The sequence below is a fragment of the Eufriesea mexicana genome, unplaced genomic scaffold, assembly GCF_001483705.2.
Source record: "Eufriesea mexicana isolate 0111107269 unplaced genomic scaffold, ASM148370v2 scaffold1824, whole genome shotgun sequence".
Classification (NCBI taxonomy): domain Eukaryota; kingdom Metazoa; phylum Arthropoda; class Insecta; order Hymenoptera; family Apidae; genus Eufriesea; species Eufriesea mexicana.
Genome location: NW_016909928.1, coordinates 832,987 through 854,384, shown reverse-complemented (window position 1 = coordinate 854,384; position 21,398 = coordinate 832,987). Strand labels below are relative to the sequence as shown.

At 29.9% G+C, this 21,398-nt stretch overlaps 1 protein-coding gene across 5 annotated transcripts in view; it reads left to right on the top strand.

Annotated features, from left to right (window-relative positions):
* milt (trafficking kinesin-binding protein milt) overlaps positions 1 to 17,665 on the top strand; it is an 83,770-nt gene extending 66,105 nt beyond the window's left edge. For 2 of the 5 annotated variants that reach the window (XM_017902494.1, XM_017902495.1), the window contains exons 2-10: positions 10,612 to 10,688; positions 10,853 to 11,228; positions 11,372 to 11,607; positions 11,757 to 11,947; positions 12,439 to 12,681; positions 12,864 to 13,201; positions 15,306 to 15,653; positions 15,731 to 15,933; positions 17,024 to 17,662. In XM_017902494.1, the coding sequence (XP_017757983.1) occupies positions 10,638 to 10,688; positions 10,853 to 11,228; positions 11,372 to 11,607; positions 11,757 to 11,947; positions 12,439 to 12,681; positions 12,864 to 13,201; positions 15,306 to 15,653; positions 15,731 to 15,933; positions 17,024 to 17,491 (2,454 nt within the window). In that variant the 5' untranslated portion in view covers positions 10,612 to 10,637 and the 3' untranslated portion in view covers positions 17,492 to 17,662. Of the gene's footprint in view, positions 1 to 10,611; positions 10,689 to 10,852; positions 11,229 to 11,371; positions 11,608 to 11,756; positions 11,948 to 12,438; positions 12,682 to 12,863; positions 13,202 to 15,305; positions 15,654 to 15,730; positions 15,934 to 17,023 lie in introns of all 5 variants that reach the window. The other 3 variants (XM_017902492.1, XM_017902493.1, XM_017902491.1) reach the window with 2 other exon arrangements.
* Positions 17,666 to 21,398: the final 3,733 nt, after the last annotated feature.

The following is a 21,398-nucleotide window of genomic DNA, read 5'->3' as shown; positions in this document are numbered from 1 at the left end:
GGGAAAGAGAAAAGAAAGGAGACTCGTTGATTCGATAATTTATATTATTATAAAACGATCAATTACAATTATTTCTATAATTTGAAACGTAGAACATTCGTTCTTTCTCTGTTTTCGTAAAATGCATCGTTTTATTCATCTTCTGCAAATGTCTGAAAAAAATTGTTATTTAAAATTAACGACAAATCGGTTCCGAAAATGAGAAAAATCTACAATTTTATCATTACCGATATGTCGTTGAACGATATCATATGTTATCATGTATATATTCTCTGCATAATTGTAAAAATTGTAATATAATTGTAATATAGCATCGTCGTAGCATTATACAGGATGTCTCATTTAAGTTGCCACAATAAAAAATTTTGTAAACAAATGATTTAATAAGAAATAAGCTGACACGTGCTTTTTGTTACTTTAATTTATCTTTTAGTCTTTAATATTTTTGTATTGTCGTATTTTGTAATTCAAAATACTAACAGGCAGAGTTCTTTTTCTAAATTAACAGGAATTTTCGTTGTGTCAATTTAAATGAGACATCTTGTATATCGATACTGCCATATGATATTGAGGTAACGATGTTCCTTCTCATTTTTATTTTTACTGAATTTTATTTTATAATGTATTTTCGAATTTCGGATATTAACACATTTTCTCGTTCGACGATCAATTCTAACTAACAATAAGGCTATACGTATTTATCTTTAAAAAGTTATAAAGAAAATTTAAATAATGAACTTCGTTCGATACAGAGAAAAAAAGATGACGAAGGGAAAATCGAATAATTCAAAGATATTCAGCTAAATTTCATAGCCAAAGTGAATAACAACATATTTATAACGCAAACTTTTTTTTTAGTGAAGCATAATGGTATTTTTACATGTATATATCAGGAGTAGAAGTTCTCTAAAATTACTATAATTTCTCAGATCTAAAGTACCTATCATACAGACATAGAACAGGGTATTAAATTGGTTTGATTTGAAATAAAAACAAAAAAGAATAGAAATTCGTACCTTTCTTTGTTATCGAGGAGAAACAATGAAAGAATAAGTATTATTGAGTGTGGCCAAAAACTTTTTCTCAGGAGTAGTATTTGCATAGGACTACACCAAAAGTCTTAAATTACCCATTAAATGAAGCTCGATGTGATTCCTTCAAAAATACCTAATCCAAAAATTATTCTACTAATTATACCATGAATCGTAATATTTAACACGTTAAGTGCTCAACTCGTTTTGCTTGCCGTTCCGTTCAGGCCTAGACTCGGCCATCCAGTAGGCCACCAACGGCAAGTGATGTGTTCATAAAACTCGGAGATACTGTACCAATTGTTATAACAGTAATTCCCAAATGTTAGGTCCAAAGATGGCAAAGAATTGCTAAAAAGTTAGCACCTTTTGGTCTTAGTCTGGGCCGGTCCCTAAGGGACCAGCTGGGCCCAAACGGAAAGTCTGGCGTCGGTCCCTGGGGACCGGCGTGGCATTTAACACTTATCCGACCGATCGGGGAGATCTCCCCATTTTAACCGTTTGAGTGCCAATCGGCGCGATCGCGCTTCTTCTGTTTTGTGTCCAAAGTGCCAGCGCTTTGGGCTGCGAAGCCAACAATCATAGCGCGCTCGGTTGGTGGACGCGGTATATGAGAAGCGCTATCGCGCCGCTCGGCATTTTTGGACACGGAATATGACAAGCGCTATCACGCCGCTTGGCAGTTTTCGATTGGGAAACAATAAAGACCCGTAGCACTCAAACGGTTAAAGTAAGCCGATGCCCGACCGATCGGGGAAATCTCCCCATTTTAAAATAAATCGGTGCCCGACCGATCGGGGAGAGATCTCCCATTTTGACCTTAGCAACGCGTTTCTCGTTTTCGGTTATTACTTACTCTACCTCCATTTGGAGTTGTTCGCAATTACTGACGAACTGTTTCTATAAAACACAACATATAATAAAATTCACCAATTTTTAAGGCCCCTTATTCGGGTTCTCCGAGCACGGTGAAAACCGTATAATTCGCTCTGGGGCGTGCAGTCGGCTAAATGTTAACGTGTTAACTTCAAAATACTTAAAAAGGAATCGATTAATCGAACATAGTTAATATTTTCAGTCATCTTTTATTCTCTCGCAAAGCATTATTTTCGTCTTTTTTTTTTAGAAATACTAATAGATAATTATTTAACTTTCAAAAGTGCATTTAGCATTTTTTCTCGTTCATTTTTCGTATTTTAAAAAGTTAATTTCCTTAATAAGATTATTAAAGAATAATTGTTTTCTACTTTTAATATCTCTGTTTAATAACATTGCACTTTCCGTTCCTTGAGATATAGTTTTATCGTTATATTATCGAGAATCCACTTCTTTAAAAAATCTGTTCAAACCGAATTCATTCGTTTGTTTTCGATAAGTATTATATGACGAGATATGGCTTTATCGTGTAAAAATTGAAGAACTAATTGTAAAAACGCGGTATTATTCGCGACGTGAAAGTATTTTGAAATACGAATACTATTGAGGACATATTTTTGTACGAATTATATGCATATTTGATATATCAAATTGGATTTCATGAATTAGACTGAAATCTTGAAAGTAATATTTCTCTTCGTAAGAAGTAATTTTTTTCAGACATTAAAGTAAAAACAGAGATATTTCAAATATATAAATTAGTTAAGAATGGTTGTTATATAATGTTTCTATTTAACGTGATCATTTAAAATATATTCACTTTATTTAACAATATTAAAAATTAAAATATTGAATTATTAAAATATTATAAATTTAATATTTAAATATTAAAATATTGAAAATTAAGAAATAATGTCATGCATTATGCGTTATAGTTAATGAATTATTGATGTAAATGTGGTATTTTATTAAGTTTACTTTGAAAGTTGTCATCTTTTTAAAGAAAATCTTTTGCTGTTTTATATTATGCTGTAGTTGACGTAAAGAAAAATCCGAAAACGTTTAACAACGTGTCTTTCCAGCAGTGCTGAAATACAAAAATTTCGTATTCGATTGAAGAAAATCGAGCTTCACTACGCTTTTTAAAGAATAAAAGCTTCGTGCTGTTTAAAGAATATATATAAGAAAATTTCAAAATTCTAAATATTACCAAAGTTATAATAAATATTTATGTAGCAGCTGCTGCAACATTTCAAAAATATGTTGATCTATTGAAATGAAATTTTCTTTTTCTTTTTTTAAATTACAGAACATTTTCTCGCAAGTGGAAAGCTCTGGTATCTCGAATTTTTCGTAATTTAGTAATTCGTAAGAGATGCAGAATTGTTAAAAAACTGGGAAAAATGTCACCTTCAATTTTAAAGTGTCAAAAAAATGTTAAAAAGTTCTTTTTTTTAGACACACCGTCTTAAACATTTTATGCAGTTTAGGAATATATTTGATAATTTTATTTGAAACCTATAGTCAATGAGCTGGACGTTTTTCAAAGATTATGTTTCACGAAAAATTACTATGATACGCATAAGTTTTTAATATTTGGATTAAATAAAAAATTATACGACTTTTTACGTCTTTGAAGATAAATAATTAAACTTCACAGACCACAAATTGGCATAATATTTAGTATAGGATAACAAAATCTGAAATGTGACGTATTTTTAACCTTCTCATTTCTGCGAATTTAAAAAAAAAAAAAAATAATCCGCTAGACTGTAGAGATAAATTTTGTCAATGGAAAAAGATGAAGATTATAAAAATCAGTATAACCTGATAACCATAAACTGGTTTAAAAAATGCAACCTGATAGCTGACATGATTCCAGTTATGCTTATCTGAAAAGAACAAATGATAAGGCATTTCCTTCGGTAAAACTGTAATTATGATTCGAACAAAAAGTATCATATATCTCGAGATTTAAAAACATAACATTTTAAAGTCGAAATATCAGTTTTCGTCGAAACACGAATTTTTTTCGCTCTTCATGTTTGAGAAAAGGAGGGAGACACGTGAGATTTTGGAAATCTGCGTTCCAATGATAGCTTCCTGTAAATCCATTTGTTAGAACTTTAATGATTCTTCTGTCAACCAGTTTGAAAAATGAAATTTCGCGAAAAAACGCGATTACAATTGCAGATATACAGCATCGCAGATATTCGAAAATTGTCAAAGAAGTACCAAGAGAGAAAGAAATGACTTCGCAGGCGTACCCTCGAAGATTCAAACTATAGATGAATGCAGAAAAAGAAAATCGATGTTTAATCTTGAATAAAAATTGGTTAAAATTCATCAATTTTTCAATTTCACCTACAGTGCGTAAGAAAAATGCTTGACACGCTATATCACAAGAACATTCGCCTAAACAAAAGATTCCGATTAGAATTTTTTTAATTTTGATGAAAATCCACGAGTATGTATATGATAGCAGGTCATACGTGAAACAATTCCTTTTTTACACGCAATGTCTGAGCAGATGAAATCGGCAATTGAATTTTCAATGCTCTTTTCGCTTTTTTAAATATAACTTTGTAACAACAAGATAAGGCAATACTTTTAACACGAAAAACGTTTAATTTTTAATGCTCTACCACTCTGTTGTGAAACAAATTCCGCAAACAGATTATAATCAGAGCATGAAAAAATACTAAAACTTTAAGACGCTATTTGACTCTCTTACGAAGATTTCTCGTCCATGAAAATATTGCTCCGTGTAGAACTCGCTATGTTTCACGCGTACACGTACCTTCGTTAAAATCTGAATTTTCTTAGGTGAATTTCCTTGTAATATAGTTTGTTAATGCTTGTTTTACCCACTGCGTATGACTCGGACAGTGCTGGTCGCTATTGAAGATGAAGGTGCAAGGTACAAGGTAGTCCACGTGACCTGCAAAACATCAAAGTTGTTTTCATAAAGCAGTTCCGATCTCCTGACTCTTTACACATCGTTAACGGTATATCGTGAAGTGGTTCGAGCATAATATTCGGCAAATGTGCGGAAAACATGGAAGATGTGCATACGTGGTATTCGAAACGATATTACGGGAATTCGCATACGAAATGCCAGTCTTCATGCTTTGATTTCAACGTTCGAAGAATGGAAAATATCCACCAATTTAAACGCGAAAAATTTCACATTTCGTTTATTTATCAATTTTCATTTAGCAATTCTTGAAAACTCGAAACGAAGCAAAATATAATAACTAGCTTCGTGTCTCTTGTGTTTCAAATTTCAAACAATTTGCTCTCGCTAAAATTATTATGGTATTTATTTTTATCGAGATGGGAAAATAATTTCGTATATCTATTTATTCGTTATTAACTATATTTATGCTATATTTACAGTGAGTGGTAAAACTGCTGGTTCAGTGTAGTAATTTGAAAGAATGCATAATTCCCAGTTCGATATAACGAAACAAACAATGAAATTAGAAATATCGTGTTTTATAATTATCATTTCGTTTTTATTCATTTTTAGACAAATTGTACTTAAACTTAAAATTATGCTCGAAAGAAATCATGCGAGGAAATAAAGATCTTGAGAAATTTTGGTGTTTACGAAAATAAGCAAAGCGTTCAAAGGATGCAAACATAAATTTAGATTAATACACGAATAGTTGTACAATTGTCCAAAGTTGCTGAAAAATCCAAAAATTCAAAAAGATGATCCGACTACTGTGGTAGTCATGGTGGACCATGGTGACCAGTGACTGAAATGTCGCGATTCTTTAGAATGATTAAAAGAAAATAAATAAAAAATATTTTTAACCACATGGGTAACTAGATTTTATATTATGAAATAAAAATTGCACTATTCGATGATTAACGTTTTGAATTAAAACAAGATATATCGCAAAAATCAAATACCACGGTATACCGTAATTCGAAAAATTCCAAAATGGTAGTACACCACGATTTTTAATGTTTCTCGAGTAACTTAAAAGCAATATATCTCGGTGAAGAAAAATCGTCCGATTATAAATCAAATTTGATTTTACAGGGTAAGATATTTATTTGAAAAAGATTAGTATCATTAGAATATTTTCGTAAACATAGCAAAAATCGGTATTTGTTATTTATTTATTTGTTAAACCTGATATAGTAAACAGTTTTTGCTGCCAGCTTCGAATTCAGCGCATGAAGATATGTAAGGAGTCTTTCGAAATTTTCGAAAAACAAAATCTCGTTGATACGTTTTTTTTTGTTGTCCTTTTATTGGGACCATTTTCCACGTATTTTAAACGAGTAAAATTTGTAAAAAAAAAAATTGTAATTAATATCCTTTTGTATTGGTGATGTGGACGAATTTTCCACTTTTTCGAATGATGCAAATGGGTTAAGGATCGAACACATACGAATACAACATATGCATGCAGTTGCACTTGTTTCAAGAAACGCTGAAAAGTACAGACTGTGCTATTATTTTGTAAACGTACTAAAATTCGCAAACATTCGATTGCAAGCAAAACTGAATTGCAAAAGCAATTACAGAAGGAATGACCAAAAATAAGAAATAATTATTTGGAAATAATAATAGGATAGATATTACAAAACTAGCTAAATTTATAAAATTAATTTCTTCAAAATAATAATTTCTATAACATGTGCGGATAGTTTTGTGATATAATACTTTCTCGTTTTCTAAATATCTATTTGCTATATTAATTTGTAAATTTCTTATCGTTTCATTCATCTTTGCCTTGTCGAATTCCCGACTGAACGCATAATTTCCTGACTAACTGTATAGATTGCAAGTCTGGAACTCTATCGTTAATTCGAATAATCGATCGTAGTATTTTTTGACCAAAGCTATTGTAAAAATAGCACATCTGAACGTCAGCATTCCAGTCGTCGTGGCTCGGTTGTACTCAGAAGCTCGTTCAAAAATTATTTCATCGAATTTGTCTTAGGAGCAAAATTGATTTAGGTGACCAATTGATTTTAGAAAAGTCACGACTGGAAATTACATCGATACTTCCTGTTAACACGTTGACTACCATGGTGGTCATCAGTGTCTCACAATACTAATTCTTTAAAGTTATATTTGTTTTATTCTAACCAATTTTTGAACATTTGATAATTGAACAACGCAAATAAATAGAAAACATTAATAATTTGCACTACTTCTTTTTTCTCTGCCATACTGTTTTATAATTCAACGTTATAGCCTAAGAGTATTATATCCTAAGTAAGTGGCGCCCCCTGAGCGTACCATATAAAAAGTGCGTAGCAGTCAAAGTGTTGAGTAACACCATAGGGCCCCATAAGCTACGTGGAAAATGGGCACAATTTCTTTGCAGCTTCTTTAAATACATCTAAAGGTACTTTTAAAGTATCTATATGCATATTTAAATAAGTATTATTTAAGCATAATTGAAATTAGAACTAGAAAAAGAAATTGGTCTCCTATTTAGTGAAGGTTGATAAACATTTTTCATCGATTTTACTTAAAGTTTTGCGAGATTCTATGATTATTGATGAAATTTTCTTCGACCCTTTATTGACAGAAAGATACTTGTACTATTTTATATTTATGCTATTACGTTCCCTTTCATATCAAACAATTCTCTTAATAATATATTTTTATACCTTTATAGCATAAAATAGACACACTGTGAAACCAAGAAATCAAATTTTATATACTCACATCAACTCTGAAGAAAAAATAATAAAGGAATAAAAAAGAGACGTCAATTTTTTAAATAATACGTGTAATAAATAAAACACAGGATGTATAGACACGTTTATATGTCAAGGGGCTAATAATTTAACACTGAAGCTACCGACCTGTAATGTGTATCTAAATATAGTGCACGTATTTGAAATTAATTAAAGCGAAAATTAAATGGAAAATAAAGAAGCAATTGCAATTTTCTTTGAATAAAACTCAACGTTAATTTTGTCAAAAACAGCTGCATATTTTGAGCAATCGCAAATGTAAGAACATGTTTTGGCCCCTTTGGTAATGCTAGTATTAACCCTTTGTTCCGAAATGACGTCTTCGAGACATCATGCGATTCCTCGAACCATTCGACACGTTTTTCTCTTACACGAATATTTCTTCCCTCTTATAACGATATTCTTCCGTGCTATTCGCATGCTTTTCTCTAGTGAACGAAGAATAACACAGAAAAAAATTGAACAGAGAACCGCCGATGAAGTATTTACGTCTAGAACGTCGAATTATAACGTTCGAGGTCGTTCTCTGCCAAAAAATGGGGATATTTTTCGGAATATCAACTGCGTGAAAAGAATTGCATGCTTCACTCGCGAAATTCGAGAATTCCAATGTAACTCCGAGATTCTGAGAACGCGAACAATACCACTCTACTCACCACTCCACTTACCTGAACTTTTTGAAAAACACCATACGTGGCAAAGCTATTAATAAAATTCAGTATCTTGACCTTTTCATTGTAAATTTACCTTTTGCACTCCGGTGCCACCATAGTAACGTTCGTAATTTGAAATTCTTATTTATTCATTTTCATTTCCACTGATAAACGTGAAAATATGAGTAACACTGCTCTACAAATAAATTTTTAAATATTTCTATTCTTTTTTCTTTTCGAAATAAAATTCTACATTTCAGTAAGGTTCTTCCTGCAAATATGCGTGTTACAATTGTTCGTTGATCGAATCAAGAAATTCACTGAATGCGATATTTATTAGCCACCTGTGTCGATAATTTAGAATTATTAGTAGATTAAAAAATTCTGTTTTCGGTAAAGCTTACTAGATTATATTTAAAAAGACAGAAATACATTAACGATATATAAAATGGCACGCGAATTAGCATATGGTGTATATAAATACATATAGAATATAAATATGTAATAAATAAGATAATATATATGTATCCACATACGCTATAAAATTTTCTCAATTATCATAACTACAACGGTATACTTCGATTGAGATAAATTAGAAGATAATATTTAATCTTTATCACTAGAACAGCGAGCAACTTTTTCCTATTCTAATGATTTTATTTGCATCTTCAGTGAAGGGCAACACTGAAGCTATACTACGTTCATTTTTGAACAGCTGTAACCTTGCGAAGAGAAATCGTACGATAGCATTTATGGGGTCGATATAAAGGGCAGGGCTTGTGCTTTCACGTTCCTAGATTGAATTTCTGCCGAGATGTTTTCATAGTAGAAAACAGTTTTCACTCTAAAATATTGTAAAAATTCAAGTGCTAGCAATCCCCTTAAGAAATTTTTTTCGATGCCCAAATTATCACGAATTGAATCACCGAAGTATAGATTCAATTTTGCTCTTCGCTATATTTGAAAAGAAAAGAAATTACGAAAAATGTCACTTATCTCTTTGGGATTAGGTATGTTAAAAACTGTGGGTTAAATACCACGTTTTTATTAGTTTTTGATGCATAGTGGGATATATTTTAACCCTTTTGCTACGATAGTCTTTGAAACGCACTAGCCATACCATATGGTAGGAACCATTTGCGATGTACACCGAGAACGATGAAACTTTTCGTTAGGTGTGCATTTATGAGAAATTATTGTATATTCGAATAATAATCCAAACGCTATATTCCACTACGTTGAAACAACATTATCTATCTCTTTATATTCTGCGTTAAATTGTTGTACATACTTAAAATTTAACAGCAAAAGAAACTTTTGAGCACCTTTAGGGGCCCACAGTAGTCAAAGGGTTAACCCACCTCGCAAAGTTGATTATACTGCCTGCAAAGTGCCACTTTGTTTCGGAAAAAAGATGCGTTTCCATGAATTTCAGTTAAAACGTTAGTCGCATGATGAGATTATGTATGTTCCACTCTGTAATAAAGAATTGAAATGTTACTTTTTTCTGATTCTGAATAATATCTTATGTTAAATAATCAAAACGAACGTTTCTTCCCATTTTCTTTTGTATTTAAAAAGAAAAATTCTGCGCATCTTGAGTTTTTATTTTCTTTAAAATCATGTGTCTCAAAGAGTTATGCCATACCTTTTTAGAGCACGGGCTTTGATGCCATTTTTCTAGCCGCTATTAAATTTTCCGATCGAGTGACAATTATTTCGGTTACTACGATCTAGTAAAGTTGATTGATCATCTAGATAACTTCCCCTGTTGCTATCAACTAGAGCATGATATAATTAACAGCGTGTGATCTTGTCCAAAAGAAAAGAAAAAAAAAAAAAGTATCGTCATTTTAAAATAATTTTGAAACAGTGGGGATATTTTTGATGATCACGTAAAGAGAACGTAAGGAATAACCATGTACTTTTCATTTATCTACATTCTCGAGTGCACCTGACATTTACACGTTTACCATTAACCAATGGAAAATGTGAAAATAAATGAAATTCGGTATTAAAATATATATAAGCGTAAACTAAATTTTGTATATGCAAAATGTATAGTCTCATCGAATATGGTGAAAATTAATGTACAAACACGAATACGTGTAAATTCGAGCATTTTTTAAAGTCATTTTCTTATTATTGCCTTCTGATTTGTTACTCGCATTGCTTGTAGAATTATCCTATTTCGTTGTTCAGCTATATTGCTTTTGTATTATAAAATGATATTATACACAATTTGTAACATTTTATCTAACCATTTCTCCCGAATTTCTCTCATAAATTAATACACGAACAATTATTTCTCATTTCAGTTTTATGTAGCAACCGGGTGAGCCAAATGACCAAGACCTATAATGACATAGAAGCAGTCACAAGGCTTCTAGAGGAGGTAAATGTGATCACTGACATAACATATAATGCATGGACGCACGCATAAAACATTTCACATTAAAACATTTGAAAGTGTAAAAGAAAATTTAAGTAAAGTTCTATGAAAAATGATTAAAAATCTCAAATGTATACTAATTCATGGTACGAATGTTGGAATTGCAGAAAGAAAAGGATTTGGAATTAACAGCACGAATCGGTAAAGAACTTCTATCGCACAATCAAAAGCTCGAAACCACAGTTACCAATTTGGAGGCGAATTTAAAGGAAGCCAATGAAAAGATTACCCAATTTACGCACGAACTTGTTAAGAAGACAGAACTGATCCAAATACTGACAAATGATGCCGAAGAATCAAGCTCCGAAGCCGGTACGCCCACCGGACTCCGTGGTATTAATCTTGACATGATGCAGAAAAAGATCAGCTGCCTGGAGGAAGAAAATAAACAATTGAGAAGTGAATTTGCAAAAATGATACACGATGCTGACAGTTCGGAGGAACAAGAAACAAGGCTTGTAAAGGATATCGCTGCTCAACTCGGTTAGTCGATGAACTTCTACTAAAAATTGTGAATTGAAAATCGTTATTTTAGCCTCACATATACGAAACTGCTAAAAATTTTACATTTTCGATAATAGTTAAAGTTTAAAATTCGATAAATAAATAAATAATTTTGTACTTAGCAAGCGCAAACATGGAGGTAGATGGAATAACGGAGGAACTTGAGAGGCAGAAGGAAGAAAATCGATTGCAGCATGAACAAATTGTCAGTTTAACGGCAAAACTAGCCGAAACGGAATTAAGATTGGCACAATTGATGGCTGAACATGATGAAGTAGGAGCTACTTTGCTCATCACTAGGGACAATCAGAATACTCTGGCAACCGAGTTGGCTGAATTCAAGGATCGCTATGCCGAGGTGTGTTTTTATATATATTTTAGTACAAGATATACGAGGACTACTTTTAACGATGATTTTGAATTAGATAAATTTATCTTAACAGTAGGTAATATCAAATTATTTAAGTAATGAAGGAAAAATTTATTCGAGACATTTTGTGCTACAAGGTGGTGAATCTGTTGGCGGAAACTCAAGAACAATTGCGAAAACAGAGGAAAAAAGGAATGCCAACGGTTAGAGGAGGATCATTGTTCCCTTCGATGAGTGCTGTTCCACAACCAGACTCCATTGCTTCCGAATTGGAATCGTCTCTTTATTCTGAATTCAGCTTAGATTCCGGCATCAGTGCAGATAGGATGTATGTTTTTTTTCCCATTTTGTAAGAATATATGTAGGAATGCCAGCCCGAAAAGAGAAGACAATAAACAGCCGTCTTGGGTTTGACTCGAGCGTTCGGAATATTATCTGGAGTGCGTGCGGGGAAGGATGAGTGACCGTGCGCAAGGATCGTGTGGACGGGATGTTTATGGAAGTATTGGTTGCATGTGAAGATTGCGTGAGAAAGCATGATTGGGAAAGAGAGCATAGGTATGGAAGAGGATAGAATGTGTATGGTTTTAAATAAGGGTACATGGGCGTGAATTGGACGTCCAGGCGGAGAGTTCCTTCGGGAGTTATTGAGAGACAGTTGTTAGACAGAGTTTAGAGAGTTCTTCGGAAATAGTATATTCGGCCTGTTCTTATTGTTGTAATATTATTAGAAAGCCCCTTATAATTTCATATTAACATTTTCATTTCGCCATCATTAATCCAAGCAAAATTTTAATTTCTGTTTTTAATATTACATAGACCAACATACAAGAAAGTTTTCGAAACGGTGAGAAGTGCATCGAGAAATACATCTTATCCAGTTGATGCAAATCAATTTCCACGAATAGGTTCAATGACAGTATCTACTCTATCGAATGGTTCTATTGGACCGCGAATGAGTTGTGGACAGGTTCGACCATTACCATCAACATTTCCCAGTTTGGATTCCACTGGCCATAGTGATTCAGAAGGCTCACTTCTCACAGACTCGGAAGAGTATCCGTAAGTTATTTATTCTCTTTTTTTATCAATGCATCTATCAAGAAGTTTTCATAATAAAAATAACAATGTACTAGTATGTTGAATAATATAGTCTATTAAACATATATTTCATTAATAATTATAATATTTTCTTAAATATTAATTTACATAATAAATCAATACATATATTTATACATTTTCAGAGGTCCACAGCAAATTGGAGTACCAGGAGCTCCTGGTGCAGCAGATTTGGAAGCAGCTCTTCGTAGATTAACACCTGCAGAAGTTCTCACAAGGCGTGCATGTCTCAGCACTGGTACAGGCTATACTTATGACTACGATGCTGGAACTCATTCATCTTCCACCTTCATACCTCTTGGTTGTAGAACTCCGGATAGTATTATGTCTACAGGAAGTAGTGGAAATTTAAGTGGTTATGGTGGAAATGCTTGGAGAATTCCTGAAAAGTTACAAATAGTGAAGCCTATCGAAGGTTCACAAACATTACACCATTGGTCGCAATTAGCTACACCTACATTAGGTAATATTCTATAATTATTTTATTTACTAAAAGATATATATTTTACTAAACGCAATCTGTTACGATACATTAATCAACACTAGGTTTACGGACGTTTTCTGTAGACCTATTTTTACGGACACTTGTCAAATTGACGGGTAAAGGAAACCATTTATTTTCTTTAAAAAAAAAATACTATTTGTTTAATTTAAAAACAATTACAATACTAACAGTCTTAACATAAGTTAACTAAATCTGTTACTTTTTGTATAATTGGATTCCGTAATCTAGTGTTTATTGACGGATGCCGTAAACCTAGTGTTAATTACAGGATGTGGCATATAAAGTGTTATAAACTATTTTTCTTTTTTTTTTATAACTACTACGATATCTACGTAGTATCTCTCTTTTCTTTTTCTGTTTTTTTTTTTTAAATTAAACCACTAAAAAGCCAATTATTTTATATACATCCAATTTTTATGAAGATATTTCTTGAGGTTAAAAAATATTCTTTTCTTCTTCATTTCAAACGAAATGACATTAATTTTTTAATTTTCAAATAACTCCTATGAAACTTAATAACATTTACTTAAAATATATTATTTTCCTCAATAACGTGCATTCGTATAACGTGACGAATAAAATGCAACTATAAATAGTACTATTGTTTTTTTTACTACTCATACAGCGTGATAAATAGTCTCCGCATATACCGCATAAGATAAATTTAACATTTTGATATATTTCTCGATTTTTTTGTTTAATGACAGATAAACTGTGCCAACTATAGTGATATCCAATCAGTATTGGAATTCATAGATATATTTAAACTTGCATAAATTCGTAAACTTGTGAAATTTTTAATATTTATCAAAAAATAACAAAGGAAATGCATTCTGTTTTGAAAATTATTTGTAGATGAGTATTTGTTCTTTTAACAATATCGCGGTTTTAATCTTACCATGTGTGTTAATCGTATACACACATGTCACGCACACAAACATATAAAAAACAATATCATCATTAAGCTACCTCAACGGATGTTCTATTTAAAATCAAACATTAAAAACAATCGTCCGATTTATTTTCTTCCTATCAATATTTGTCACAGATTTGAAAAATACGCAATTTAAAATTAAATTATAGAACTATTTTCAAAAGAATATATTCCTTTATGTTATCTTTCGAGATCCGTTGAAGTTTTATCTGCGTGAAGTATTCTTCGTTATTACTTACAAACTGTACAAAATATAAAAGAAAATTTTAAATAAAAGTTAGTGTAAATTAATTTCGATGATAATACAAATTACTAAATATTAATATACTCTCTCATTTAAAAAAGTAGAGAAAAGAACTTTTTAGAATTTAAGAAATGCCTTTTTAAAATTTTAATACAACAAATAATTGACCTTCTTTACTTATTTAATAAAAAAGAAGTTATGTCTATATCTGCAATAATTGTAGAGAAAATAGTTCATCACATTTTATGTGCCTCGTTCTATATACATGTATGAGAAATCGTATTCTAAAATGAAAAGAAATGAAATTTATCACACAAAAGTAAATAAGAAATTCAAAACAGTTATATATTCGAGCTTCCTTTTTTGAGAAAATTATCTGCGCAACGTGAGTTGACTAGAAAGACCTCATATAACATTTTGTTTGTATTTATAAACAACGTCATGCCTTGATGTAGATTAAATTAATACACTGAATTTCGATGTATTTATTTAGTTAAATTACGAATTATCGAAAATATTTTCTCCTTTGTTTTAAAGAAATTTTTGTTTATTAAATCTGATTATTTCTTTAAAGAAGCATAAACACGTGATAATGAATGTCAAATCTTTATTTCTTTAAATACTATAAAATTATATTACGTCTTCATTGAGTTATATTTTGGTTATTTTCAACATAAATTAACTTTTTAATGTAACCCCATTGTCAGTGAGATGTACATGTATTTGTCAAAATTATACTATATATTTATTTCCTTAAACAAGAAACCTCGTATCGAAGTAGTTATTCTACATGTTTAGCTTAGTTTTGACTACATGTCTTGAAATAAAACTATTACAGAATGTATGTAGGAAATATTTATTCAAATGAGTATCTTATCTTTTAGGTGGTCTTCTAGAAGACCGACCAGGAGTAAAAACACGAGGAGGTCGTGGCCTGGAGGATTTAGGCCTAGTTACTTTCACTTTAAGCGACCTTGAGGAAGATGAAGAATATACCAACCCTGGAAAACTCTTTCAAGACACTGGTTCCATATATACATTTACTAACAGTACTGTTCTCCACCCTGATGATCATACAAGCGTCACTCCAAGTATTATCGGTAGTAGGGTTGCAACAGCACCTAGTAGTACTTTAAATTCTGGTATGAGTACTCCAAGAACATTAAGTAGAAGAAATTCGACTTCAACATTTTCAACAACTCTTGGACTTGCAAAAATGTTAAATGAAAGAGGTAGTTATTCTATAAAGTTGGAAATACTTCATCTAATTTATAAAATTAAAAATAATCTAATTAATGAATTATGATAGGTATAAAAGCTGTAACACCTTCTTCTGCATTAACTCCAAGCGAAGAAAAAAATTTTACACCTACTGCAACACCCTGTAATAGTCCTGATGCTAGTCCTCCAGAAAGTCGACCAAATTCACCAACTCCAGAAAGTGGACTTTCTTTAGGATTATTATCTAGTGGAGCTGAATTACTAAAAAGAACATTTGGTGGAGAAACTGAGGTATGTAAAAATATTTATGAATAAGAAAATTTGTTATCCTTAATTTGATAAAATTTTATTATAATTGTATTACGATTTGATTTACTGATAAAAGCAATAAAACATTTTTAAATTGAATTTCTTATAAACGAAAGATAGAAATTCTTGATTTTTCATAATTAATAACATATTCCAAACAAAAATTTCTTCAATCTAGTCTAATATAACTGATAGAGCTCATTTTTATAAATATTTTCTGTAGGAGATTGTATTACTAACAAGTGATTTGTTTATTTAAAAACTATAATCTTTTTAATTATGAAGTCATTTCGTTTATTTCATTTAACACATAAACATTCTAAATTGAGTATTTAAACATATAAAATGTTATTAAATCTTTTCTCATGTTTACATTGTGGAAGCAGTTTCTATAAGCACTGTCCAGCATTGAATTTTTTTTTGCAATAAGCAATAAGTGATTCTTATAGAATCTCATGCTCTGAATACAAAGCTGCAAACGGAATTGCTGTAAAAACTCTTAGTTTTTGAAAATATCGAAATTCTGTAAAAATTCTCAATTTTTATTAAAAATGATATGGAAACTAAAAATGTTAGGAAACTCTAATTGCTCTGATATAGCAAAGAAGAGATCCCTGAGTCCATCAATACCTATGATTATAATATTTTTCAGTTCCGAATAATTATAAATAGTCATTGAAATTTAGAAATGATTGTTGAATCATCCAGTATTTATTACGAAAAAGAAAAAAATTAGAATTAGTTGAACAGTATTATTAGAAATATATCAAGTTTTTTTCTTCACTTACGAATATGGAAACAATAATTGTCTTATTGACAATTTAAATTTTTAACTTGTTAAAAAAATTATTATTTATTGTTCAAAAATAAGAATATAATGAACGATTGCTTTCTTGTATTAAATTGAAGTTTACATTGTTACTTTGTTTTAATTTTAATAAATAATCAGAAATTAGAAGAAATTAGTATTCTTTAAAAAAATTATGATTCACAGCAAAAGTATTATTTTAAATATTGATTACGTCAATTTATGAATTTAATTAATTTTGATATCTCTCGTATTTTTTAACAGGCGAAAAGAAAACGAACCACGTTATCCAGATCAGACAAGAAAGCTCTTACCAGTATTCGTTTAGTTGAAAAACTTGAAAGAATAGGTATCGACACTATAATGGCTACAACAGTTGGTTCCTGTATCTCTCCGTTAGCGTTACAAGGGTCTTTATACAGCAGACGTACCGGAAGTCCTATGGCTCAATTATCTTTCCTGAAAAGCTCAATGTCCTCAAGTGGAAGTCAAGAAAAACTTTCACCTTCCACTAGTGGTGACTCCACATCGTCAAAACGTAAAATGATTGACAAGAAACAGGACGAGTCTATGGCAAACAGACAAAGAAGAACTGGTGCTAGAGCCATGAGACCTGATCTTGGACAGGTTACGTCTGCGATCCCTGTTACAGTCACAAAAGAATCTCCTGCGCAATCCGCTTTGGGAACTATTAGCTCGCTTTTGTTTGGACGAAAGGGTGGATTACTTTGAGATCATTATTTATTGATCACTAAGTAAATTATAAGGAAGAAATCAAAGAAGTTTTTAACAAAACGTAATGGAAGATTGTCGGAGCGGTGATAAAATGAACAATTTATTTTGTTTCATCTGTATTAAATTTACTTCGTACAAAAATTTTATTAAAAATTATAAACTGACTTTTTATAATTAATCTGTTTTATACATAAATATCTCAACATACAGTTAAAGTGAATAGAAAATTTAACTTATAATTTTCTAAAAAAAAAAAGAAAGCAGAAGTAAATAATGATGCTTTTATTTTACAGTACTATTTTTTAAAACACAGAATGCTATATGCGTTTACATTATAAAGATACAATATTTTGTATCAAACATAAAAGTCTCTGATATTGATAATGTTATTTTCTTTATAAACTGTAAATATTATTATTGACGTATTAATTGACAATATTTACTTATTTGCAGTTTTTATGTATTATCAATATGTGAATAATGTGAATGGTTAATACTATTTTATATTAATTTAAAACATTCCTTTAATAACCATATTTTTCTTTCTTTCTGAGCTTTATTTTTATTACTAAATCCTTTTCTTGCTTGGATACTGTGAAATATTGCAAATACTACTTTATTCAAAGTAGAAATTCATGTTTAAAATTCATTAAACATGTAAAGCATTCTTATATATTCCTAAAATTGCAGTATTATATTCAATTATATAAATATTTCATTACAAATTTTTAATGATCATTTTCTCAACGCTCCGATGTTCTCTAATTGCAGAAATAATTAACAGCCTGTATATTTTAATTTTAAAAAGCAGCTATTTCACCATGATTAGATTATTTTTTTAATAATTTGTTGTACATAAATAATTCATATGTGAACAAGAATAAAAATATAGTTACATAGTTGGAAAACAAAACGAAAATTTATAAATGATTATTTTTTGTGTTCAATAGTAAGTGAAGTTCAATTTATGCACGTGCGAAAAATAATTTGAAGTTATTAATTTATATATATATATAAAAACAAAATGGGAACTAGGGAAATGTATCATGTGAATTAATTTGCATTGTATAGAAAATAATATGGTATAGTAGTTAATATTTAAACTGACGTAGGACCGTTGCAACCGTGTAATGTGAAATGCTACATTATTCAGTGCGATTTTTATCAGCAATATTTTTTGTTACCTTTATGATAGACGAAACAAATTCCCTTTTTTTATACAGTTATTCTTTTTTTATTCTTTTTAGTATTGCGCATTATCTTTTATTAAATAAGAAATTAACCTTTATTTTAAAGGTTAATCATTAAAGCATGAAACAAAATTGTATCAATTTAGTGTTGTCACTTGGATATATTTATTTATATTTTATGCCAAAGTGTCCAAAAAACTGAGAAAGATACCAAAAAAAGTAACGTCAATAATGCACGTAAAAGCATATAAATGACTTCACATATAGTAAAATATAACAGAAATAAATTAATTTGTAACAAAATGATATAGGTTGCGACAGATGAATCTGACTACGCTATTAATAAAAAGAAAATATCAGTAAAAGTCGCAGCGAATTTTGTAAGTCGGAGCACAATTTTTAAGAACAGAATTTTTAGGGTGCTTTAAATTGTATCGATTTCTTTTAATTAGCTTAAGAAATTTATTATTAATTGATCAATTATATTTTAGATTAATTATTTAATTGTGTCACTATTGTTAGTCTTTTATAGAAAGACCTTACAGTTAGTACCGATAATTAATTAATTAATCATTCCATAATTATCGATTGATTATTAAGGGACGGTTGAAAAGGAATTTTGTACTTGTTGATTACCTCCTTTGTCGGTAATAATTACTTGTAAATAATTAATAATATATTAATCATTGCTTGGGTCACAGCTTATATGTTTATTATATAATTCAAAGCAATATGGAAGAATATTAATTTACTATTTCAGAGTTGAACTCAAGCGATTAATTAAGCATATAATTAAGCACTTTCTATTGGAAATAAATTGACCAATGATTAATCGATCGATAATTGATCAATTATTTTTGTAAATAGTAGTCTGGATTTTTGGTTCATTTTGTCTCTTTTTTTTTAATCAATCGTGGTTAAAAAAAATTGATTGCAATGTACTGAGTGAGTTTGATGGTGAGATGCAATTTTATTAGTAAATGGACCTCTATCTTGTATCATAGGAAGGATTATTTAGCAGGCGCAGTCTTGTACATAGAGGAATACAGATTAATAAATTAAATTGAAAAAATATATAAGATGTTTTAACATTCTTTGTATTACTTCCTTGTCATTTATAAAATATTTCTATTAAAAAATCATAACTGAAAATTTAATAAAATATGAAAATAATACTTATATTTAAATTATAAAAAGTTGATATTGAAATTTAAAAAGTAGAAAAAAAAATTGTTTACATAATTAAGTGTATTTTTTAATTTTACTCGTGTATTTTTTAAAAAAATTGAAATATGTTATAATATTAAATTCTGAAACATTTATCAATGTTTATTAAAAAATCTTATACAATTATCTATATTTTATATAATTTTATATTATGTGTATGTGATTTTTTTAATGATAATAATTATATAGATTTATATTGGAAAGGAAAATTATTAATAATAACTGTTGAAATCAAAATAAGACATTAAAATCCAACCTTGCTCTAAATAATTAAGATGTTTGCGACATAAAAACCTGTGCATAGATAACTTATACAAGAGTTTTACATATTTTAAACTTATTTTATACGTTTTTGCAATCTTTTATTTTTTCAATTTTTTATATATGTGCTATGTTATATATATACAATTTTCCACGTTTTTTATGTTATATTAACACTGTTCATAATTTCTATTTTAATCAATATATTAGAATGTTTGTTTAAAACTGAAAAAGTATAAATTAAGTGAAAATAACTAGCATGGATATTAGTACTAATACTTTGTAAAGTACAGAGCAAATTGTACAATGCCAATTAATGTCATAATAAATATATTTTTTGAATACAATGTTTAGATTGCAACTGCACTTTAATAAATAACTATGACTGAATATTTATCAAATATATGTGTATGCTAGAAATAAATTGTTATAACACAGTTTCATGGTTTTTAATAAAACATTTTAATAAAATTATTTATACTTTACATGTTTTACATGTTCATTTTCATGAAACAAAATTAATTAAAATTTACCTGTATTAAACAACATCGTACAATAACAAATATAAATATCTAAAAAATTATGAACAAGAAAGCAATAAAAGTGAGAAAAAATAAAATATGTTTTAAAATAACTATTTAATTAAAGGCCTAATAACATAATGGTTCATCTGTAGCGCATGCTGAAAGTCAAAGATACATGACATACATGTGCATGTACATATTATGCATGTAAAAAAGAATTTATGCCAATGAAGATTAACGCATTCACAACTCCTGACGTACATATTAAGTTAATTACATCACATAAGTAATATTACTGATGTATACAACCAGAGTTGCCGTACGAAATTCCATTTTCCCCGTTCGAAGAAGTGGGCGTAGGCCATTCGAAGTCCTACTCCAACTGGGCGGCAGAGTGGTAAATAACTTATCGTCAGTGCGGTACAATAGAAAAATCCAGTATATTCTACCACTTCGTCACACGATTAGAGTGGGAATTCGTACGGCCTACCTCCATTCTTCCGAAAAATAGGATTTCACTCGGCAACCCTGTATGTAACTGTTGCGCTTCGACGGATAAGATGTATAAAGCAGTAAACTGTATGCTAAAACAAAAACAATATTATAACAAATTAAATTTACTTTGATTGTTCTGTCTAATAAATATTTTTATAACTTATATTGGTATTTATTGAAGTATTATTTTCCCTCTGGATATTTCAC